A 24,881-nucleotide genomic window follows, 5' to 3' on the forward strand; every position below is an offset into this window, starting at 1 on the left:
GTTATTTTTTTATTTCAAATTTACAGTAAACTAAAAAAAAAAATGTCAAATGCTGCTTCTTTGTAACCAAAAGACCGTTTCATGTCCTGCTTATCTGATTGGTTGTCTTCTTTTTCCCCTGCAGTTGTTCTTTTAGTATTAACAATTGGATGGATCATGTGATTATTAGCAGGTAGACCCTCCCACATAGGAAGTGATTGGAAATCATGTATCAGTATGCACAAAGTAGGAACATTCTTCCTTTATATTCGCAAAAATCTTTGCAACGGTCATAAAAAATGTCCCAGAGGTGAGGAAATATCCTTTGTAGCATCACTTAAAGTCCACGTTCCCCAATCCAAATCATTGACTTGCAGCCAGGATCTGTAAATGTATTGTCCATCAAATCCTTATGACGCCTTCACACAGCTCTTTAATATTGGTGACACCTTCATACTACAATTTAAATTGTTTGTTGAAAATCCAAGCCTATGGATTATTTCATGATTTGGACCAATTTTTATTTTAATGTCTTTCATAAAAAAAAAAATAAAAAAAAATAAAGTATTTTTATTATATAGATTTTATTTTTTAAGTTGGGAGTCCAACCCCTATTGATTGACTCACTTAGATCCTCAGGGGAGGGGACTTCCTGCTTTCAGTGCCACCTGATGGCCAATTGCAACAATGGCTGTGCTGGCCATTACATTGGCTCCTGGCCTATAGGGATTGGCAGTGAAAGTCTTACATTATTATTATACAGGATTTGTATAGCGCCAACAGTTTACGCAGCTCTTTTCATAATGAGGGCAGACAGTACAGTTACAATACAATTTAATACAGGAGGAATCAGAGGGCCCTGCACGTTTAAAAGCATCACATTTTTACAAATCATCTCTATGCATATTCTGTAAAATGTTTGGAATCCAGGTCCTTTTAAATGAAGCACTCAGATCCTCAGGGGAGGGAAATTCCAGATTTCAGTGCCACCTGGTGGCCAATGACAACAATGGCTGTGCTGGCCATTCTATTAACTTTGGGCCTGTAGGGATTGGCAGTGAAAGTCTTACAGTATAATATTTTTTTTTTAAATCATCTCTATGCATATTCTGTAAAAAGTTGGGAGCCCAACCCCCCCTGTTGAATGAAGCACTCAGATCCTCAGGGGAGGGGACTTCCTGCTTTCAGTGCCACCTGGTGGCCAATTGCAACAATGGCTGTGCTGGCCATTCCATTGACTCCTGGCCTGTAGGGATTCGCAGTGAAAGTCTTACAGTTATTATTATTATGATGCAGGATTTATATAGCGCCAACTGTATACGCAGCACATTGCAACATGAGGGCAGAAAGTACAGTTACATTACAATTTAATGCAGGAGGGATCGGAGGGCCCTGCACGTTAGACAGCATCACATTTTTCCAAATCATCTCAATGCATATTTTGTAAAAAGTTTGGAATCCAGGTCCTTTTAAATGCAGAACTCAGATCCTCAGAGGAGGGGACTTCCAGATTTCAGTTCCACCTGGTGGCCAATGGCAACAATGGCTGTGCTGGTCATTCTAATAACTTTTGGCCTGTAGGGATTGGCAGTGAAAGTCTTACAGTCAGTATCATATTTTTCTAATTCTCATATTTTGTAAAAAGTAAGGACTCCAGTCCCTTTTGATAGATACACTCAGATCCTCAGGGGAGAGGACTTCCAGATTTCAGTGCCATCTGGTGGCCAATGGCAACAATGGCTGTGCTGGTCATTCTATTAACTTTTGGCCTGTAGGGATTGGCAGTAAAAGTCTTACAGTATCACATTTTTCTAATTCTCATATTTTGTAAAAAGTAAGGACTCCAGTCCCTTTTGATAGATTCACTCAGATCCTCAGGGGAGGGGACTTTCAGATTTCAGTTCCACCTGGAGGCCAATTGAAACAATGGCTGTGCTGGCCATTCCATTGACTCCTGTCCTGTAGGGGAAAGTCTTGTAGTAATTTTTTTTTTTTAATGATCTCTATGCGTATTCTATAAAACCTACAAATGATTGAAGGAAAGTGAGATTCCATTTTTCACCAAGTGTTGTATTAGTATAGAACGTTGATTAGGATCCTCTGAAGGGTCAGACTAATAGATAATGGAAGGGACTTAAGAGCATTTCAAAGAGATTGTGTTCCCCCCATAGGTCACTATGATTTGTCCGGTGTGTACCACGGAGAAGACCATATTGCATGCCTGTAAAACACAAGAGTCCTGTGAATGGCGGAGACACGAGCGAGCTTTAATGGTTATATATAGTAACAGAAGGAAGGAAACAGAAAATTGAGCATCCAATAATAAAGCATCATTTTAAATACTGTATATTCCATAATAGCCCATAAAGGGTATAAATCCACTTTGTGTGCACCGAACACCTGTACAAACCAAGATATTACCTTGTGAAAGTAGCAGAGACATCATCACTGGGCTCATGTAGCCCGTGCAGAGAAAAGAGCCATGGGAGGGGCCCAGCAGGCTCCACCCTCTACAGGCTGCCTGCAGAAAACTACCAGGGGGGTGGAGACAAGACCAGTCACCTGCACAAGAAGAGAGAGAGCAAAGCTGTTGGAGGGGCCCAGTAGGCTCCACCCTCTATAGGTTTCCTGCAGAAAACTATGAGGGGGCAGAGACAAGACCAGACACCCTGCACAAGGAGAGAGAGGGCAGAGCTGTGGGAGGGGTCCAGCGGACTCCACCTACTACATTCTGCCTGTAGAAAAATACAGGAGGGGCGGAGATAAGACCAGACACCCTGCACAAGAAGAGAGAGCAGAGCTGTGGGAGGGGCCCAGCAGGCTCCACCCTCTATAAGTTTCCTGCAGAAAACGCTGGGAGGGGGCGGTTCAAACACCAGACACCCTGCACAAGGAGAGAGAGGGCAGGGCTGTGGGAGGGGCCCAGCAGGCTCCACCCTCTATAGGTTTACTTCTGAAAACTATGGGAGGGGCAGAGACAAGACCAGACACCCTGCACAAGGAGAGAGAGGGCGGGGCTGTGGGAGGGGCCCAGCAGGCTCCACCCTCTACAGGTTTCCTGCAGAAAATGCTGGGAGGGGGCGGAGACAAGACCAGTCACCCTGCACAAGGAGAGAGAGCAGAGCTGTGGGAGGGGCCCAGCGTGCTCCACCCTCTACAGGCTGCCAGCAGAAAACTAACGGAGGGGGCGGAGACAAGACCAGACACCCCGCACAAGGAGAGAGAGGGCAGAGATGTGGGAGGGGCCTAGCTGGCTCCACCCACTATAAGTTCCCCTATTCACATAAACCCCATGCTAATTGGCTGCAGCTGCTGATCTTCACTGCCTCTGAGCACCACAAACCAAAAACTATTTAATTAAGTTCTAATATTCAAAGCAACAATCTTACATCAGAGTCTCCATCAGAATGCCCCCTTACATCAGAGTCTCCATCAGAATGCCCCCTTACATCAGAGTCCTCCTTTATCAAATTGCACATCAGACTCTCACCTCACATGAGGGTCCTCATTATAGTCCCCCTTGAATCGGGGTCCCCTACATAGTGGAGACTGATCACATCAGCTGCAGGTCAGATAAAATCCTGTAGTGGGGCCACATTTGGCCCACCTGGTGTAGTCTGGAGATCCCTTTCAAGTCCATCTAATTCTGATTTCTGCTAGTCCATCTAACACTCCCCCCCCCCCCATGACTGACAATGCTGCTGTCCAAAGGTGTCTCCATTGCTCCTCCATCCAGAGTGAAGTCACCTTTAAGCTGGATACACACTATACAATTTTCTTTAGATTTTTCTTTCCTTCAGAATTACCAAAACCATATAATATATGAGGTCAAACCTAAACACTTTTAATTTGTATGCAATCAGGTGCAGACCCCTACACTACATGGTTTTGGTAAATCTAAAGGATATCAGACAAAAGTTGTATTGTGTGTGTCCAGCTTAAGACAGGAGGCGTGTTACTGGCAGGATCACTAGGCAAAAAAAGGGGAAATAAAAGGAAAAAAAAGAAAACAAACTCAGCCGCCACATCTAAGAATAGGAAATCTGCAATATATGGAAATGTTTTTTTGGGGGGTTTATTATGCAGTGAGGCCAAATATACTGATCACTAGATTTTGATTTGCATACATTTTAAATGACGGTTTGATTTCCACAAAGAGGCGCCTGCAGAGGGTTAGAATAACCAAACACTACAAATGTCAGTTGGTTGGAAACCAATGGATGAGCCACAAAGTCTGAGCAAAGAGACATGAGAGCTCATGCTTTTTACAAAGTGGCCACTGGGGGGCGGTGTGTGACATTACCTGTTGTGCGAAGGTGTTCAATACATTTGTATCTACGCCAATGGAACTTCTCATGGTGACCCTCAGCACAACGGAACCTGAAAATAAGAAATGTCATTGGTCATAAGACATACAGTATGCTACAGTACGTAATGCCTGGTGGCAGAGAAGTAGACGCAGTCGGGGCTTTTTTCCAGTGGGAATGCAGAGATCCGCAGATCTGGGGCACCTACAGCACAGAGTACTGTATATGTTCTGGCAGTGGGTGCCTTGGAGTGCTGGGGGATCTATTGTTACAGGTGGAGATGTAGTGTTGCCAGAGGGTCTATTGCTGCTGGTGCAGGGGTTATATTGTTGCTTGTGGGGCTATTGTTTCTGGCTGCTGAAAGATCTATTGATGCTGCCTGCTGCTGGGGACCGATTGCTGCTGATAGGGTTCTATTGTTGCTGGTGGGTGATCTATTGTTGCTGGGGGTGTCTCTTTTCTTGCTAGGTGGGTTTACTGTTGCTTGGGGTGACTATTGTTAGGAGTGCTGGGGATCTATTATTGCCGGGGGGGGGGGGGGGCAGTGTTGCTTGAGGGTATATTATTGCTGGTGGGGGATGTAGTGTTGCTGGTGGGGCTATTGTTTCTGAGGGGAATCTACTGTTGTGGGGGGATCTGTTGATGCTGCCTGCTGGGGGTCTATGGCTGCCAATAGGGGTCTATTGTTGCTGATAGGGGGCTGTTGTTGCTGGGGGGGGGATCTACTGTTGCTGGGGGTCTATTGTGGCTGGAGGGATCTATTGTTGCTGGGAGAATCTATTGTTGCTAGTGCGAGATCTATTGTTGCTAGTGGGAGATCTATTGTTGCTGGGGGTCTAATGTTGCTTGGGGAATTGATAATTTCTAGTGGGAGATCTATTGTTGCTGGAGGATCTATTATTGCTGGGGGTCTAATGTTGCTTGGGGAATCGATAATTTCTAGTGGGAGATCTATTGTTGCTGGAGGATCTATTATTGCTGGGGGTCTAATTTTGCTTGGAGAATCTATTGTTGGTGCTGGGATCTATTGTTGCTTGGGGTTTCTATTTTTGCTGGGGGGGTCTATTATTGCTGTGTCTGATTTTATTGTTGCTGCCTGCTGGAGATCTATTGTTGCCGATAGCAGTCTATTGTTGCTGGGGGGTCTACTGTTGCTGGGGAGTCTATTGTTGCTGGAGGGATCCATTGTTGCCGGAGAGATCTATTGTAGCTGGGGAGATCAATTGTTGCTTGGGGTGTTTATTGTTGCTAAGAGGATCTATTGTTGATAACTGATAAATTCTAGTGGGAGATCTATTGTTGCTGGGGGATCTATTATTGCTGGAGGTCTAATGTTGCTTGGAGAATCTATTGTTGATGAGCACTTTTATTGTTGCTTGGGGTTTCTATTTTTGCTGGGGGGTCTATTATTGCCGGGGGTCTAATGCTGCTTGGAGAATCTATTGTTGGTGCTTGGATCTATTGTTAATGGGTGGGTTTATTGTTGCTTGGTGTTTCTCTTTTTGCTGGGGGGTCTATTATTACTGAGGTGGATTTATTGTTGTTGGAGGGTGAAATATTGTTGCTGGGGGGTTCACCTGCTGCTAGTGGGGTGATCTAGCCTTGCTTGTGGGGATCTTTTGTTTCTGGGACAGTTCAATTGTTGCTGAGGGGGATCTACTGTTGTGGTGGGGGGTCAGTTTTTGCTGGGAAGGATCTATTGTTGCTGGCTGGATTTATTGTTGCTGGGGAATCTATTGTTGCTGGTGGGGATCTATGATTGCAGATTTGTATCTTAAAAACCTAAAAGTAAATGTTATAGCATAACCTGATATCCGATTTATATAATTCCCATAGACCACGCCCCTTCCTGGGAAACCTCACAAAGTGGCTCTTGACTTGTGATGTGTCTTAGATATTCGATCCCTGAGAGTTCCTGACCATATTTCCCTATCCTGAGAATTTTGGGTGTTACCGCCCACTATTACATGTTCTTGCTCCTCCCACATTTGTAATATTATTAAAAAAAAAAAAAAAAGTATAAAAAATTCATGTGGGAAAGTTGGAGCCCCTTGTGATGGCCCCAGGTGTTGTAGACCCGGATCTCCCGGACAGATCCTACCTAATGGAGTCATTACAGAGATCACAGATTGCCGGGTGATTTAACTCTCTCCGGCATTTACTAAAAAAATGAAATATCCGTTTTTTGGGAAGGTTACCAAAGTCCAGACATGTTTCTGCAAACATTACAATGCCGTCCAGTCCACCACAAAGAAACCAGCAACCTGCATACTGTATACTCCGAAATGTAATGAATAAACAAGCCGACATGTAAGGAGCCGGGAACTGGAAGCTACTTACCTCCTGCAACAGGGGAGTACTGTGTGCTGCTGAAGCTAGGTTTAGTTGTGGTCCAGTTTGCAGATGGAGTTGTGAAATTAAATGGAGATCGGCTTGTAGGTGGTGTTGTTGGTAGTGGAGCGGTAGGTGATGTTGTGTTTTGCACTGTTGGAGTAGTAGGTGACGTTGTGTTTTGCACTGTTGGAGTAGTAGGTGACGTTGTGTTTTGCACTGTTGGAGTGGTAGGTGACGTTGTGTTTTGCACTGTTGGAGTGGTAGGTGACGTTGTGTTTTGCACTGTTGGAGTGGTAGGTGACGTTGTGTTTTGCACTGTTGGAGTGGTAGGTGATGTTGTGTTTTGCACTGTTGGAGTGGTAGGTGACGTTGTGTTTTGCACTGTTGGAGTGGTAGGTGATGTTGTGTTTTGCACTGTTGGAGTGGTAGGTGATGTTGTGTTTTGCACTGTTGGAGTGGTAGGTGATGTTGTGTTTTGCACTGTTGGAGTGGTAGATTCAGTTGTAGTTTCAGTTGCTGGTGTAGATTCAGTTATAGTTGAAGTTGTGTTTTCAGTTGCTGGTGTAGATTGAGTTGTGGTTGAGTTTGTAGTTTCAGTTGCTGGTGTAGATTCAGTTGTGGTTGTAGTTTCAGTTGGATAGATTATTATTGAAGCTGTCGATGTAGTTGGTGCAAAATCTAAAAGAGCAGAAGATGAATAAAATATCAGTGTAAATTCACATCATACGATGAAAGAGAAGCAAGCACTAATATTGCTGGAGAGTGACTGTGAAGGCCATAAATATACAGTATTGTAAATATATCAGATTTGATTTCTGGCAATTCCCTAATTCTAGAGCTGCCCTAATTCCAGAGCATACATTTGTGAAAAACATCTGAACTTACAGATTTCGATTGTCTGCCCTATTTGAGGTTGATTTTGGGCTTTTGTCCCCATGTGACAGCTCTAGGTACCTGAGCAGCCAGTCGCCAAGCACCAGCAATGAGAAGTAGGGGAGTCGCATTGACCTCTATACTGGAGGCAAAGAGAATGTTACTTTGCTTTCCCCAGGATAGTGGGGGTAAGCTTGGAGGGGCATTAAAGTGAACCTCTTGCTCTGCCCTCCATGGTGGGCCAAACATGTTAATTTAAAAACACACATATTGTAATCTTACAGATCTATTTTTCTTTTCCAAAACAGCTAAAAAGCCTTGTAACGAGCCCCTGCTCGCTCGGTTCCACTCTCCCGACACTCCTCTGCAGCTATAGAATCAGACTGTTCGGTCATCCGATGCTCCGAGACTAGAACTACAGCTATGTGCCGGGACTAGAACTACAGCTAACTGTATCCAGTTGTGTAGCTCAGAACAAACACCAGGCAGGCTGTATGTAAGTTCAACCAGGAATCTCTCTTTATTGACAGGAATACAGTCTCTTTTATATAGTAAAAGAGGAGGTGCAAACCTCCTGCTCATATTACTCTAACAATACACCTGTAACCTAATTAACATGGGCTAATTAACTAATCCCTTTAGACAGCCTAGATGACTCAGACATGACCTTTAGGCCAGACTGGCCGTCTTGTAGCTCAGAAAACCCAACATTATCACAATAGCAGAGTTAATTAACACAAACAACAATGGGGATCTAATGACTCTTAGATCCCATACTAGAGACTTATTTACAATACACATTCTAGCAGGCAACAGACAGACAGGTGGCTGGAGTTTACATCAGCATCTCCTAACAGTATTTGTCCCAGCATTATGAATCAACCACTATTTCTAATATGGCAAATCCAGGGTCCCCAGAGTCTGTGTGTCCTGGGGGACCAGGACCCGAATCCACAGTAATACCCCCTCAAGGGTCCCCAAGCTTACAGCTCACAAAGAGCACCGTTCCCCCAAATGCCAGGGCCCACGATCGATCGACAAGAGGCTAGCATTCAGTCCCCTCCAAAAGTCTCTCTCCCGGCTAGGTCTGTCACATTTCTCCCCTTTCGGCAGGAGACTAACACAGGAGGAGACCCCAGATGGGTTGACTCCGAAGTTAGTCAGTAGTTCCAGTCCTCTAATGCCTGTACCCACACAGTACCCCAAACAAATTGTTCCAACAAAGCATTACTCACCCAGCCAACCTCTGCCTCTCTCAGAGAACATATCTGCCGCTGGGGAGAGGCCTGGACTGGCCCTTCTCCCTGGAGTCCTTTCTGCCACTGGAGAGAAGACAGGGTGTCTGGGCTCACTCCTTTATTCTGCTGGAGGCTCACCAGGTTGTTCTTCCTCAGCAGAAAAGTCTATCAAATCCCCTGTCTCTGCAACTGGTGTCTGGGGATAAAGGTTCACCATCTCCTCTCCGCGGAACCCAGAAGATGCCATCAGTGCTGGGCAGAGGTTAGCAGAGCTCTGCCCTGTTGTCAGCACTTCAGGTTTGGGGACAGCAATCTTCAAAGATTTTCCACTGCCGATTCTCTGGCATGCTGCTGGACAGGCACATTCCTCCATCCAAGATCATCCCATGCAGAAACAGGATCATCAAGGTCAGTCAGCACTTGCTGCATCCGCCATAAGACCTCCGCCTCCCTAGCTGTGGGGGCAGGTTTGCAAAGCACACTGTTACTCTGCCACATTGTCAACTCTTCAGCCAGGATTTCAGAGTTGTCAACTGGTATTTCCTGATAGTCCCAGGCAAAGGGAGCACCACCCTGCTGTTGAGCAGAGTCTAACAGCTGTCTGTAGGCGATCTCCAGCTCCCATTCCTGTACGGCCAGAAACTCCAAATCTTCCTGTGCCCAGTGCACTTCTGAGACATTCAGTCTTCTCTCTCTGTGCTCCATTATTTCCTCCAAATGCCACTCCCGATGACTCCCAAAGTCAGGGTCCTCAGACAGCCTCCAGTATAACAATCCCAGGCCATCGTAGTCAAAGCCTTCCGTGGGGCTGTAATCCACTGTCCACGGGCACACTTGGGCTACATACCACCGAAGGGCTCTGTAGCTCTCGTCCAACCGCATTTCTGCCCGGATCAGCCTGCTTAACTCGGCTGTCCACTCCTGGTTCGGCTGTTTCCCCAATAGCAGCATTCGCACTTTATACTGCGACCAGTACCTTACATGGATGGAGGGGAGAACTTTTTCCTGGTTTCGCTACTCACGGGCTAGCGCTTCCTTCCAGAGTTCGCAGCGGATAGAATCAAACCATCCTAGCAGGACCTGCTCTGATACTGGTCCTCTGTGCTGTATCTGCATCTCTCGCAACCTCCTTCTGAATTCCTCTTCCATGGTGGCTGGTATCTGTACCTCTCCTCTCCTGCTATCTGGACCTTGGATCCAGGTGATGGTTTGGATGTGTTCATGGCAAGGAAACACGATCCCACCATTCCCTACACGGCTCTCAAGTAAGTCTTTCAGTGTGGCTTTCCTGCAGGCTGGTTTGGAGTGTCCCAGTAACTGGAGAGCAAATCCCACGGCTGCCAACCAATGTAACGAGCCCCTGCTCTCTCGGTTCCACTCTCCTGACACTCCTCTGCAGCTATAGAATCAGACTGCAGGTCGCAACATCTGATGGTTCGGTCATCCGATGCTCCGGGTCTAGAACTACAGCTATGTGCCGTTCTAATCCAGTTGTGTAGCTCAGAACAAACACCAGGCAGGCTGTATGTTAGTTCAACCAGGAATCTCTCTTTATTGACAGGAATACAGTCTCTTTTATATAGTAAAAGAGAAGGTGCAGACCTCCTGCTCATATTACTCTAGCAATACACCTGTAACCTAATTAACCTAATTAACATGGGCTAATTAGCTAATTAACAGAAAACCCAATCAACATTATCACAATAGCAGAGTTAATTAACACAAACAACAATGGGGATCTAATGACTCTTAGATCCCATACTAGAGACTTATTTACAATACACATTCTAGCAGGCAACAGACAGACAGGTGGCTGGAATTTACATCAGCATCTCCTAACAGTATCTGTCCCAGCATTATGAAGCAGTCACTATTTCTAATATGGCAAATCCAGGGTCCCCAGAGTCTGTGTGTCCTGGGGGACCAGGACCCGAATCCACAGTAATACCACCTCAAGGGTCCCCAGGCATACAGCTCACAAAGAGCACAGTTCCCCCAAATGCCAGGGCCCACGATCGATCGGCAAGAGGCTAGCATTCAGTCCCCTCCAAAAGTCTCTCTCCCGGCTAGGTCTGTCACAATCCTACTTTAAGTTTTGTGACCTTCATTTAAACTAGATTGTACTTTTCTGTATTAATGTGTACCAAATGGGCTTTTAATATTTAACATTTCCTAATTTAGAGGCACACACGACCAAAGTCTCTTGTTACCTACAAGCCTAAGGCAGTGTTTCTCAACCTTTTTTCAGTCAAGGCACCCTTTAAAATGATGGACAATCTCGAGGCATCCTCCAAAATTATGGACAGTCTTGAGGCACCACATTCTAAAATGTAAAAACTATTCTGATAGTTTTGCGTAATTCAGCAACATTAATACACATAGGACACCCAACGTTAGAGGTTATGTATTCTTTCAGAACAAATGCACTTTTGAAAACTGGTACTAACTAGTATTCCAATGTTTCTCTTCTCCCTCACTTAGCTAATGAGACCCCAAAGCTAATGAAGAAAGGAAAGGGAGGGTGAAACTAGGATGATATGCAGGCAACTGACATCCTTCTGATCCAAACACCATCCCTTGTCTCCACCCCCTACCCATCTCTGAGCACCATCCCTTGTCTCCACCCCCTACCCACCTCCCAGCACCATCCCTTGTCTCCACCCTATACCTACCTCCATGCACTGTCCCTTGTTTATTCTCAGAGAGTAGGTAAAGGTACTCCCCTTCTGAGTCACCACTTGTTTCCACCCCCTACCCACTTCCGAGCACTGTCTCTTGTCTCCACCCCCTACCCACCTATGAGCACCGTCCCTCGTCTCCACCCCCTACCTACCTCCATGCATGTCCCTTGTCTCCACCCCCTACCCACCTCTAAGCACAATCTCTTGTCTCTACCCCCTACACTTTTGCAAACTGGTACTGACTAGTATTCCAATGTTTCTCTTTTCCCTCACTTAGCTAATTAGACCCCAAAGCTAATGAAGAAAGGAAAGGTAGGGTGAAACTAGGAGGATATGCAGGCAACTGACATCCTTCTGATCAACTGATGATGTCAGGTCGTTAGGAGGTTGGAAACTAAAAGATTGTAATGATGTACAATAAAAACCTGTGACTTTGTGTAACTAAAAGGCAGGTTTTATCCACCCACCGGCTTGTATACAATTTTGGGGCAATTTTTAGGCATTTTGACAAAGGAACCCCTGAAGAAACCTCAAGGCACCCCGGGGTGCTTGGGGACCCTGGTTGAAAAAGGCTAGTCTAAGGCAATCACTGAACATATGGGGAACAAGGGCTTTTTATTCTCAGAGAGTAGGTGCAGGTACTCGCCTTCTGAGTCACCACTTGTTTCCACCCCCTACCCACTTCTGAGCACTGTCTCTTGTCTCCACCCCCTACCCACCTCCAAACACCATCCCTTGTCTCCACCCCCTACCCATCTCTGAGCACCGTCCCTTGTCTCCACCCCCTACCCACCTCTGAGCACCGGCCCTCGTCTCCACCCACTATCCACCTCCCAGCACTGTCCCTTGTCTCCACCCCCTACCCACCTCTGAGCACTGTCCCTTGTCTCCACCCACTACCCACCTCCCAGCACTGTCCCTTGTCTCCACCCCCTACCCACCTCTGAGCACCGTCCCTTGTCTCCACCCCCTACCCACCTCTGAGCACCGTCCCTTGTCTCCACCCACTAGCCACTTCCCAGCACTGTCCCTTGTCTCCACCCCCTACCCACCTCTGAGCACTGTCCCTTGTCTCCACCCACTACCCACCTCCCAGCACTGTCCCTTGTCTCCACCCCCTACCCACCTCTGAGCACCGTCCCTTGTCTCCACCCCCTACCTACCTCCATGCACTGTCCTTTGTTTATTCTCAGAGAGTAGGTGCAGGTACTCCCCTTCTGTGTCACCACTTGTTTCCACCACCTACCCACTTCCGAGCACCGTCCCTTGTCTCCACCCCCTACCTACCTCCATGCACCGCCCCTTGTCTCCACCCCCTACCTACCTCCATGCACCGTCCCTTGTCTCCACCCCCTACCCACCTCTAAGCACCGTCTCTTGTCTCCACCCCCTACCCACTTCTGAGCACAATCTCTTGTCTCCACCCCCTATCCACCTCCGAGCACCGTCCCTTGTCTCCACCCCCTACTGCATCAATAGACTCTCCAGCACCCCTTGCTATTACATAAATTTGGTGCTAGAGGTGCCTGTGTTCCCCGTGTTCCTGCTAAAAAAAAAAAAAAGCCCTGCTTAGGTCTATGGGGATCGGACACACCAGTGACATGCTTCTTTATTGTGAAGATCAAATACTTACCGTAATTTGCCTTTCCTGATAGGCTCCATGGCAGCATACGTGTGGGTTGACTCCGCCTCCATAAATACCGAATAGGACCCCTCCCTATAAATTTCAGCTGTGAGCTCCTAGCCATGTTTCGTAATTAGCCTACTCCAAGCATTGGGAGGGACATGACAAGAAGCCGCCCAAGAGGTTGAGATACTCAGAGTTGAGTGTGCAGTCACTGCCTCTGGAGGAGCCAAGCCCTTTGCTTTATAAGCCCTTTGAATGATCTGTACTATCCAACCAGAAATGGATCTAATTGAAGCCCTTAATTTTTTCCATGTAGAAGAATGAAAAGAAAGTCTGTTTGTCTAAAAGATTTCGTAACTTCCAAATATTGACTCAAAGTATGTCCCACATCAAGGGGATGGACATCTTGACCCTCTGTTGTGCCAAAGGTAGGCAACACAATTTCTTGATTTTCATGGAAAATAGATGTTACTTTAGGGTTTGAGCCCAGCATGGGAATTAACACTGCTCCATCTGGAAAAAAGGTCAGGAAAGGCTCTTTAGAACCTAAGTTTCTGATTTCAGACACTCTTTTGGCTGAGGTTACTGCTACCAGGAAGATGGTCTTGAGTGTGAGGTCTTTGACTGATAGAGGTTTTTCAGGATCTGTTCCAAGCATGGAAAGAAAATCTAGAACAAGGGGAAGATCCCATTTAGGAAACCTCGGTTTTCTTTGTGGTCCTAACCTGATAGCACCCTTGAAAAATTGGCGAACCGGGGCGTGGTTAGCCCATGATATTCCTGTAAGTGCCGAGATGGCTGATATTTGTACACAAAGGGAACTCACTGCTAGAGGCAAATCCAACCCTGTTTGCAGAAAGCTGAGGATATCTTGGACTTCTGGAGAACCACAAGGTTTAGGTCTAGAGGACATGTGTTCTATGAACTTGGACCAGATACACTCATAATCTCTATTAGTGCTCTTCCGTCTGGCATTAAGAAGAGTCGAAATGGCTTCTTCTGGACAACCGAAGGCTTCAAGCCTTCCCCTCTCAAAACCACACCCTAAATTGTAGATAAGCAGGGCATGGATGCAGGATTGTGCCTTGGGACAGAAATCCGGCCTTAGAGGCAGAGGAATTGCATCCCGATAACTGAGGAGTGTTAAGAGGGGAAACCATGGCCTGTTGGGCCAAAACGGTATTACTGCTATGACTTCCACCTCCTCTGTTTTGAGCCTGCGGAGAAACTGGAGTATCACAGGTACTGGAGGGAAGGCATACGCCTTGTTGAACCTACACCGATCCATGAGGGCATCTATCCCATAGGCTTGGGGATCCCGGAACCTTGAATAATACTTGGTCAGCTTGTAATTGCATGGGGATGCAAAAAGATCCACTTCTGGAGACACTCCCAGTGTCAGGAGCCATTTGAACACCTCTTTGTGTAGGGACCACTCGTTGTTGTCCATTTGAACACGAGATAGAAAGTCCACTTGTACATTCTGAACCCCTGGAATGTAGACTGCCAAAATGTTGGACAGATTCTTCTGAGCCCAGATCATGATTAGCTCCACCTCTCGTAGGAGAGACCAGCTGCGAGTTCCACCTTGCTTCCTTATGTAGGCCACGCAGTTGTATTGTCCAACCGGAGCATCACTGAGGAGTTTTCTATCAGATGGTGGAAGGATCTGAGCACCTGAAAGGCTGCCCGCAGTTCCAGTATATTGGATACAATCCCCTGAGATGGTGAGTTCCATCTTCCCTGAGCCACTTCCGATAGGCAATGAGCGCCCCAGCCCCGATTGCTGGCATCTGAGGTTATTGTAACCCATGTGATGGGAAGAATCGAGTGGCAGTTGCGGAAATTTTTCTCTGGGAGCCACCAAAGGAGAGACTCTCTCATGGATGGAGAGAGGAGGATGCGCTGACTCTTGCTGAGGGAATCCCATTGTTGGAGAAACCCTTTCTGGAATGGGCGAGTGTGCCATTGTGCCCACTTCACCATGGGAATGGTGGCTGCCATTGTGCCAATCACCTTCAGACATTGAAGAGCGGACAGGTGAGATGAAGCAAGTGTTGAGTGGATCCTGTCCTGGATCACCACAATCTTCTCCTCGGGTAGCGAGATGGTGCCTTCTAGCGTGTTGAAATGAGCACCTAGAAATATGAGAGACTGAGATGGATTCAGGTGACTTCTCAAAATTCAGGAGCCACCCAAACTCTTTGAGAGTGGCGATTACTAGACTCCTGTGTTCTAGAAGTTGACCCTTGTACTGGGCTAGAAGGAGGAGGTCATCTAGATAGATGAACTCCTTTGACTCGGAGCAGAGCAGAGCAGAGCCAACAGAACCTTGGAGAACACCTGATGTCGTGAGACCAAATGGGAGGCAGGTAAACTGTAAGGGTCGATCGCCCACTGCAAAGCGAAGGAACTTTGGAAGTCTGGCGCCACTGGAACGTTGAAGTAGGCATCTTTCACGTCTATTGACACCAACCAATCCCCTAGATGAACCGACTGTTGAATCGTTAATAGTGATTCCATCTTGAATTTTCCCTTTCAGAAAAACCGGTTGAGATGAGTCAAGTCTATGACTGGCCTCCATGTGCCGTTCTTTTTCTGCACCAAGAATAGAGGGGAATGCATGCCTTCACCTCGTTCGCCATCTGGAACAGGAATGGCTGCGTCTTGAGCCAATAAAGAGCTTACGTAAGCTAAAAGAACTTGTTTCTTCTCCTCTGAACTTGGAAGATTTGTTGGCATAAATCTTAGTATGGGAGTGCTGTTGAAAACCCAGGTGTGACCTGAGGAGACCGGCTTGACGGTCCAGAAATCCCGAATTGAGGCCGCCCAAACATGCCGGAAGTGGAGAAGGCAAGCCCCCACCTGACATGTTTGAGCGGGCCCAATTTCAAAAGGACTTAGTGGAGTCCTGGTTACCAGAAGAAGCCCCTTTAGTGGGCTTTTAAAAAAGGACTGCCTGGATTTCCAAGATCTTGAAAAATCACAACCAGGCTTGTAGCTGCGTGCTTCCCTTGCACGGTCGGTGTTCTGCGTTCTTGAAAAGGTGCGCTTCTGGTTCTGTAAACGCCTATCTTGAGGGAAGAACCCTGACTTACCACCTGTAGCCCACGGTAATGGCACTATCAAGCTTGTTGCCGAAGAGAGACGAGCCCTCAAAGGAAATATGGCACCAAGCTTGCTTAGAAGCTAGATCCACCAACCAGGGTCGGAGCCACAAGGCCCGACGGGCGGTGACCGCTGACAACATCACCCGAGCCACTAGGCGAAAAACATCAATAGAGGCCTCCCCCAGAAAGGTGGAGGCTAGCCTGATTTCCTGAATAGGGGAGCTCTTGGCTGCTCCTTCAGAGATACCTCTAATGCCGCGTACACACGGTCGGACTTTCCGGCATACTTGGTCCGGCGGACCAGAGTGTGCCGGACAATCCGCCCGTGTGTAGGCACCGGCGGACTTTTCCGGCGGACTTTTTCCCAAAAGCCCGCCGGACCTAGATTTGAAGAAAGTTCTAAATCTTTCCGCCGGACTCAGTTTCGGGCGGAAAGTCCGCTCGTGTGTGTGCTGGTCCGACAGAAAGCCCGCTCGTGTGTAGGCTGGTCCGACGGACCAGATACAACACGAGGGCAGGGTATTGCATCTCACGCTCGCTACAATAGGAAAAACACATTTTCCTATTGCGGCGAGCGCGGGGCATACCAGGCCCTTAGGTCTGGTATGGATTATAAAGGGAAGCCCCTACACCGAAAAAAACGGCGTGGGGTCCCCCCTAAAATCCATACCAGACCCCGATCCGAGCACGCAGCCTGGCCGGTCAGGAAAGGGGGTGGGGACGAGCGAGCGCCCCCCCCCCTCCTGAACCGTACCAGGCCGCATGCCCTCAACATGGGGGTGGGTGCTTTGGGGGGGGGGGGGCGCCCTGCGCCCCCCCCCCCCCCAAAGCACCTTGTCCCCATGTTGATGAGGACAAGGGCCTCTTCCCGACAACCCTGGCCGTTGGTTGTCGGGGTCTGCGGGCGGGGGCTTATCGGAATCTGGGAGCCCCCTTTAATAAGGGGGCCCCCAGATCCCGGCCCCCCACCCTATGTAAATGAGTATGGGGTACATGGTACCCCTACCCATTTACCTAGGAAAAAAGTATAAGTAATAAAACACACTACACAGGTTTTTAAAATATTTTATTAAACAGCTCCGGGGGGGGGGGATCTTCCTCCGGCTTCGGGGGTCTTCTTCCGGCTTCGGGGGTCCCTCCGCTTCATCTTCTCCCGGCGTCCGGTTGGTTCTTCTCCGCTCTCTTCTCCCGGTGTTCCTGTTCTTCGGCCGGCTCCTCTGCTGTCTTCAATTAGCTCTCTTGCCAGCAGAGGTCCGGACTTCTGGGCTTCTGGGCTTCTGGGCTTCTCTTCCCCAGATGTTGACACGACGCTCTCTCCTGCTGGACTGCTCTCCGAGGGCTGCGTTGTGACTTATATAGGCGGAGACCCCGCCCCCTTTTGATGTCACAGTCCCTGGGCATGCTGGGACTGTGACGTTTTAGGGGGCGTGGTCACTGGGTGATGTTGACCACGCCCCCTAAAACGTCACAGTCCCAGCATGCCCAGGGACTGTGACATCAAAAGGGGGCGGGGTCTCCACCTATATAAGTCACAACGCAGCCCTCGGAGAGCAGTCCAGCAGGAGAGAGCGTCGTGTCAACATCTGGGGAAGAGAAGCCCAGAAGCCCAGAAGTCCGGACCTCTGCTGGCAAGAGAGCTAATTGAAGACAGCAGAGGAGCCGGCCGAAGAACAGGAACACCGGGAGAAGAGAGCGGAGAAGAACCAACCGGACGCCGGGAGAAGATGAAGCGGAGGGACCCCCGAAGCCGGAAGAAGACCCCCGAAGCCGGAGGAAGATCCCCCCCCCCCGGAGCTGTTTAATAAAATATTTTAAAAACCTGTGTAGTGTGTTTTATTACTTATACTTTTTTCCTAGGTAAATGGGTAGGGGTACCATGTACCCCATACTCATTTACATAGGGTGGGGGGCCGGGATCTGGGGGCCCCTTTATTAAAGGGGGCTCCCAGATTCCGATAAGCCCCCGCCCGCAGACCCCGACAACCAACGGCCAGGGTTGTCGGGAAGAGGCCCTTGTCCTCATCAACATGGGGACAAGGTGCTTTGGGGGGGGGGGGCGCAGGGCGCCCCCCTCCCCCAAAGCACCCACCCCCATGTTGAGGGCATGCGGCCTGGTACGGTTCAGGAGGGGGGGGGGCGCGCGCTCGTCCCCACCCCCTTTCCTGACCGGCCAGGCTGCGTGCTCGGATCGGGGTCTGGTATGGATTTTAGGGGGACCCCACGCCGTTTTTTCGGCGTAGCGGGGTTCCCCTTTATAATCCATACCAGACCTAAGGGCCTGGTATGCCCCGCGACGGGGCTAGTAAGGTGTCAATCTCGCCGATAAAAGCGGCAAGATTGACATCCTTTTCTAGTCCCGTCGCACCTGAGTCACGTTCAAAATGAACGGACTTGTCCGTGTGTGGGCAAGTCCGTTCATTCTGAAAGTCCGCCGGAACTCCGGCGAAAGTCCGTCGGAAAGACGGGCGGACTTAGCCCGCCGGAAAGTCCCGGCGTGTGTGGGCAAGTCCGTCCGTTTTAAAGTCCGGCGCACCTGGCGGACAAAGTCCGTCGGAAAGTGTGCCGGACCAAGTAGGATAGAAAGTCCGCTCGTGTGTACGCGGCATAAGAGATTCATTCACATTGTCTGACCATGCCTCTAAAGCTTTAGAGACTGCTGCTAAAGCCAGGACAGGTTTACACACTGTGCCTGCTGTCAAATAAATCCTTTTTAGGTCAGAATCAATCCGTCTCTCCAGAGGATCTTTAAATGAGACCGTATCTTCCAGAGGAAGAGTCACATACCTCACAAGTCTCATTAATGCAGCATCCACAAAGGGAGCTGACTCAAGATGTTTAACCTCTTCTTCCTTGAAAGGGTATAATTTTGAGATTTTAGACTGCATAGAACTTTTTCTATCCATCTTGCCCTATTCTTCAGATATTATGGCTCCTACTTCAGTGAGAAAGGAAAATATTGATGCTCCTTGCTGAGCTGTTTGAAAATTTTTCTCTGTTTAGGAGGAGAAATTACTGGGTCTTTCCAATTCAAAGCGTCTTTAACAGCTTTCACCAGAGAAGGAACCAGGGTGTATTCAAAGCCCATCCCAGGATCACCTGCTTCTGACCCGCAGTCTGAAGGGGGAGCTGACTGGTGACTAGGTTGAGAAGACTCCCATGTCTCATGTACTGGACCCTCTTCTGACAGGGGAATCAGTGGATCTGGAGGAGAATCACGGGGCTTTGCAGCATCTTTCTCCTGTAGCTACTCTGTCACGAGTCGCTTAATTAGTGTTTCCAGGTGTTGGTTGGTCTGCACCTTCTCTCTCATTAGCTGCTTTAGAGAAACAGCGGTCACAGAGAGACTTGCTGACAGGAACTGGGGCCCTGCATCCCCAACATGATTTCTCCGGTCCCCTACTATGAGATGAGGGGGGGTGAGGAGAGCCTCTACTATGGTCTTTAGACTTAGAGGATGAACCATGGTGTCTAAAGCCAGAGGAGGAATGCCGGTGATGTGATTTAGAAGACCCGCTCCTTCTGCGACCACCTACGATCGATTCGGCCAGGAGTGTCCATACACACAAACCGGGCTTTCAGGCAGATAATAGCCACCTGCATACTGCTAGGCAAACAAGCCTGTGCCCGCTTATCATTCCAATGATTACAGCTCTTCAGCGCTTACTCTGCAATACACTCCATACCCTGCTAACAGTCAAGGCTTATCGGAGGGACGTAACATCACATCGTTCGGCCGATACGATAGCAGGAAATCGTCTTCAGGTAAGAGAACCAAACATATGGTCCTACGGAGGAGGACAAAAAAGGAACACAGCTAGGAGCTCACAGCTGAAATTTATAGGGAGGGATCCTATTGGGTAATTATGGAGGCGGTGTCAACCCACACGTATGCTGCCATGGAGCCTGTCAGGAAACATAGTTTAACTCTGGCATCTCGCTGACAACAACCATAATGGCCTAAAATACTATGAGAAAAGTCTTATATCCTTCCATTAGATCACTTTTCACCCACCTGGGTTTAGAGTGAATACCTTCTAAAGTGGGTAGATGGGATTACACAGTTGTACGTTAACCATTTCAGCCCAAGAAAGGATTTGCCCCCTTAATGACCAGGCCATTTTTTGCGATACAGCACTGCGTCATTTTAACTGACAATTGCGACGCTGTACCCAAACAAAATTGACGTCCTTTTTTTCCGAAAAATAGAGCTTTCTTTTGGTGATATTTGATCACCTCTGCGGTTTTTATGCTTTGCGCTATAAACAAAAGAAGAGTCACAATTTTGAAAAAAAAAACTATATTTTTTACTATTTGCTATAATACATATCCAAAAAAAAATATATATATATATAAAAAAACAAATTTCTAAATCAGTTTAGGCCGATATGTATTCTTCTACATATTTTTGGTTAAAAAAAAAAATCGCGATAGGCGTTTATTGGTTGGTTTGGCGCAAAAGTTATAGCGTCTACAAAATAGGGGATAGATTTATGGCATTTTTATTTTATGTTTATTTTTTAATTAGGAATTGCGGCGATCTGCAATTTTTATCGGGACTGCGACATTGCGGCGGACAGATCGGACACTTTTGACACTTTTTTGGGACCAGTGACATTTATACAGCGATCAGTGCTATAAAAATGGACTGATTACTGTATAAATGTCACTGGCAGGGAAGGGGTTAACACTAGGGGACGATCAAGGGGTTAGGTGTGTTCCCTGGGTGTGCTCTAACTGTAGGGGGGTGGGGCTACCAGGGACATGACAGAGATCACTGTTCCCGATCACTGGGAACAGTAGATCTGTCATGTCCCAGGTCATAACGGGGAATCACCCTGTTTACAAAGGCAGGTCCCCTTTCTGCCTGTGTAAAAGGCGATCGTGGGCCGCCGGCGGACATAGAGTCAGCCCGCCCCGTGGGCACGCTCCCGCAGAACAATTTACAGAACGATGCACTGTGTCTGTGTCTCTCCCTCCAGTAGCTGAAAGCCGGTTCCTCCCCCTCCCTCCCTCCCTCTGGCTTTCAGCTGCTGGAGGGAGAGACACAGACACAGTGCATCTTTCTGTAACTGTCCTCCCGTCTCCCGATTTCTAACAGACCAGATCATTTGAAGGCCGGGGCGCAATGTTATGACATCACGCCCGGCCTCTGCATTCAAACAAACGGCGCCGCCTCGGCTGGGAAGCCAAGATCGTTTATTTTTTTTTATTTCATGCTTCCCAGCCTAGAGGTGAGATGTGGGGTCTTATTGACCCCAGATCTCACTGTAAAGAGCACCGATCATGCCATATTCCTATTACAAGGGAATTCCTTGTAATAGGAATAAAAGTGATCACATTTTTTTTTTCTACAAAGTGTCAAAAAAAAAAAAAAAAAGGAAAATTAACAATAAAAAAAGAATAAAAAAAATTTAAAGTGCCCCTGTCCCCATGTGCTTGCACGCAGAAGCAAAGGCATATGTAAGTCCCGCCCCCACATATGTTAACGGTGTTTAAACCGCACATGTGAGGTATCGCTGCAAATGTTAGAGCAAGAAATAATTCTAGCACTAGACCTCCTCTGTAACTCAAAACATGTAACCAGTAAAAAATGTTTAAGTGTCGCCTATGGGGATTGTCAAGTATCGAAGTTTGGCGCCATCTCTCTCTCTCCCTCCCCCCTCTCTCTCTCTCCCCCCTCTCTCTCTCCCCCACTTTCTCCCTCTCTCCCCCTCTCTCTCTTTCTTTCTCTCTCCCCATCTCTCTCTCTCCCCCCTCTCCCTCTCTCTCTTTCTTCCCTCCCCCCCTCTCTCTCTCTCTCTCTCTCTCTCTCTCTCTCTCTCTCTCTCTCTCTCTCTCTCTTTCTTTCTTCCCCCTCTCTCTCTATCTCTCTCCCCGCCCTCAATCTCTCTCTCTCTCTCCCTCTCCCTCCCTCTCCCTCTCCCTCTCTCTCACTCTCTTTCTCTCTTTCTCCCCCTCTCCCTCTCTCTCCCTCTTTCTCCCCCTCTCTCCCTCTTTCTCCCCCTCTCCCTCTTTCTCCCCCTCTCCCTGTCTCTCTCTCTCTCCCTCTTTCTCCCTCTCTTTCTCCCCCTCTCCCTCTCTTTCTCCCCCTCTCCCTCTCTTTCTCCCTCTCTCCCCCTCTCCCTCTCTTTCTCCCCCTCTCCCTCTCTTTCTCCCCCTCTTTCACCCCCTCTCCCTCTCTTTCTCCCCCTCTTTCACCCCCTCTCCCTCTCTCCCTCTCCCTCTCTTTCTCCCCCTCTCCCTCACCCTCTCTTTCTCTCCCTCTCTCTCCTCTCTCTCTTTCTCCCCTCTCCCTCTCTTTCCCCTCTCCCTCTCTTTCTCCCCTCTCCCTCCCCTCTCCCTCTCTTTCTCCCCCTCTCCCTCTTTCTCCCTCTCCCTCCCCCTCTCCCTCTCTCTTTCTCCCCCTCTCCCTCTCTTTCTCCCCCTCTCCCTCTTTCTCCCTCTCCCTCCCCCTCTCCCTCTCTCTTTCTCCCCCTCTCCCTCTCTTTCTCCCCCTCTTTCGCCCCCTCTCCCTCTTTCTCCCCCTCTCCCTCTATTTCTCCCCCTCTCCCTCTATTTCTCCCTCTCTCTCCCCCCCCCCTCTCTCTCTCTCTCCCCCTCTCCCTCTTTCTCTCTCTTTCTCCCCCTCTCCCTCTATTTCTCCCTCTCTCCCTCTATTTCTCCCTCTCTCTCCCCCCCTCTCTCTCTCTCTCTCGCTCTCTCCCCCCCTCTCCCTCTTTCTCTCTCTTTCTCCCCCTCTCCCTCTCTATCTCTTTCTTAATCTGGGTTTGGACCTCAGTCACAGCTCACAGCAAGGTACAGAGCAGCAGCAGCAGACACGCCCCCATCATGCACGTGTTTCATTACACAGGCTATCAATCAAAAGAGAAGGGGAGCGGAGTCACCATTTTATTCGCAGTGTCATAGTGTTTTTTGGTTTTTTTTTGTTTTAACCGCTTCAGCCCCGGAAGAATTTACCCCCTTCCTGACCAGAGCACTTTTTGCGATTCGGCACTGGGTCGCTTTAACTGATAATGGCGCGGTCGTGCAACGCTGCTTCCAAACAAAATTGATGTCCTTTTTTTTCTCCACAAATAGAGCTTTCTTTTGGTGGTATTTGATCACCTCTGTGGTTTTTATTTTTGAAAAAAAAAAGCATTATTTTTTACTTTTTGCTATAATAAATATCCCCAAAAAATAATTAAAAAAACTTTTTTTTCCGCAGTTTAAGCAGATACGTATTCTTCTACATATTTTTGGTAAAAAAAAAAAAAAAAAATTTCAATATGCGATTATTGATCGGTTTGCACAAAAGTTATAGCGTTTACAAAATAGGGGATAGTTTTTATGGCATTTTTATTAATAATTTTTTTTTTTCATCAGTAATGGCGGCAATCAGCGATTTTTATTGTGACTGCGACATTATGGCGGACACATCAGACATTTTTGACACATTTTTGGGACCATTGCCATTTATACAGCGATCAGTGCTATAAAAATGCACTGATTCCTGTGTAAATGACACTGGCAGTGAAGGGGTTAACACTAGGGGGCGGGGAGGGGTTAAGTCAGTACTAGGGAGTGATTTCTTACTGTAGGGGGGATGGGCTGTATGTGATACGTCACTGATCTCTGCTCCCGATGACAGGGAGCAGAGATCAGTGAGCCTGTCACTAGGCAGAACGGGGAGATGCTTGTTTACATCAGCATCTCCCCGTTCGTCCTCTCGGTAATGCGATCGCGGGTATGCCTGTGGCGATCGAGTTCGCGGTACCCGGGACCCGACTCATGGAATTCAAATGGGACTTACAGGTACGCCCATTTGCCCAGCCGTGCCATCGGCGTGCGCTGGTCGGGAAGTGGTTAATCAATATAGCGGAGAGTATGAGGAGCACCTTGACCTATAACCACCAGTCCTGATTACAGAAAACAGGCTGTTCTTCTTCTACCAGCCATGATCTGTGCCCTTGTCCTTCATTAGATTTAGTGTTCTGTTTGTATTTGACTCTCCAGGTCTACAACCACTTCACATCTTCAGAAGCGATTTTTGGTTTGATACATTGTGACACACCCAAAAGAGATCATCTTTTGATTGTATTTTTTATTTAATTTATGCTTTCCTTGGGCTGTGAACAGCTTTTCGGACCATATAAGATAATTGGTTGAAGACGACTCTTTTCTGTATTTTTTGTAAGAACAAAAACAAGAAGACAAACAAGTACAGAAAGATATTGACTTTGTGTGACCGTGGGGGGGGTTTCAAATTTTCAAATTTTTTCAATTTTCAAAATTTTACAATTTTCAAAATGTTCATTTGATTTTCTAATGGTTAATGGGGACGATTTAACAATTCTTTCTGATTAGTAATGATGAGAAAAATCAAAGGCAAAGAATGCAAAATTGTTCTCATTTATTATATGAATAAATTAAAATCTAAATGTAAATGTTGGTTTCCTTTCAGGAAAAATCATATTTTTGGTTTTAAGGAAAAGTTTCATTCAAAAGGTAGAATCATTTGTCCATCATGAACATTTTAGATTTGATATTTATAATGTGTGGAGGGCTCACAGGCGAAAACATTACATCGCACCCATTCATCTCCAAATTGAATGTTAACCGCTTCAGCCCCGGAAGGATTTACCACCCCTTCCTGACCAGAGCACTTTTTACAATTCGGCACTGCGTCGCTTTAACTGACAATTGCGTGGTCGTGCGACGTTGCACCCAAACAAAATTGATGTCCTTTTTCCCAC

The 24,881-nt window shown here is 47.6% G+C and overlaps 1 protein-coding gene across 1 annotated transcript in view; it reads right to left on the minus strand.

Annotated features, from left to right (window-relative positions):
• Nucleotides 1–226: 226 nt before the first annotated feature.
• The window catches only part of LOC141144051 (uncharacterized), an 82,933-nt gene continuing 58,278 nt past the window's right edge, over nt 227–24,881 (minus strand). Inside the window, exons 4-6 of the mRNA XM_073629404.1 lie at nt 6,627–7,298; nt 4,283–4,359; nt 227–2,200 (exon numbers count right to left, since the gene is read on the minus strand). Coding sequence (XP_073485505.1) covers nt 2,114–2,200; nt 4,283–4,359; nt 6,627–7,298 — 836 coding nt within the window. The 3' untranslated portion in view covers nt 227–2,113. The remainder of the gene's footprint in view (nt 2,201–4,282; nt 4,360–6,626; nt 7,299–24,881) is intronic.

The sequence above is a fragment of the Aquarana catesbeiana genome, linkage group LG05 (genome assembly GCF_042186555.1).
Source record: "Aquarana catesbeiana isolate 2022-GZ linkage group LG05, ASM4218655v1, whole genome shotgun sequence".
In the NCBI taxonomy this organism is placed as follows: domain Eukaryota; kingdom Metazoa; phylum Chordata; class Amphibia; order Anura; family Ranidae; genus Aquarana; species Aquarana catesbeiana.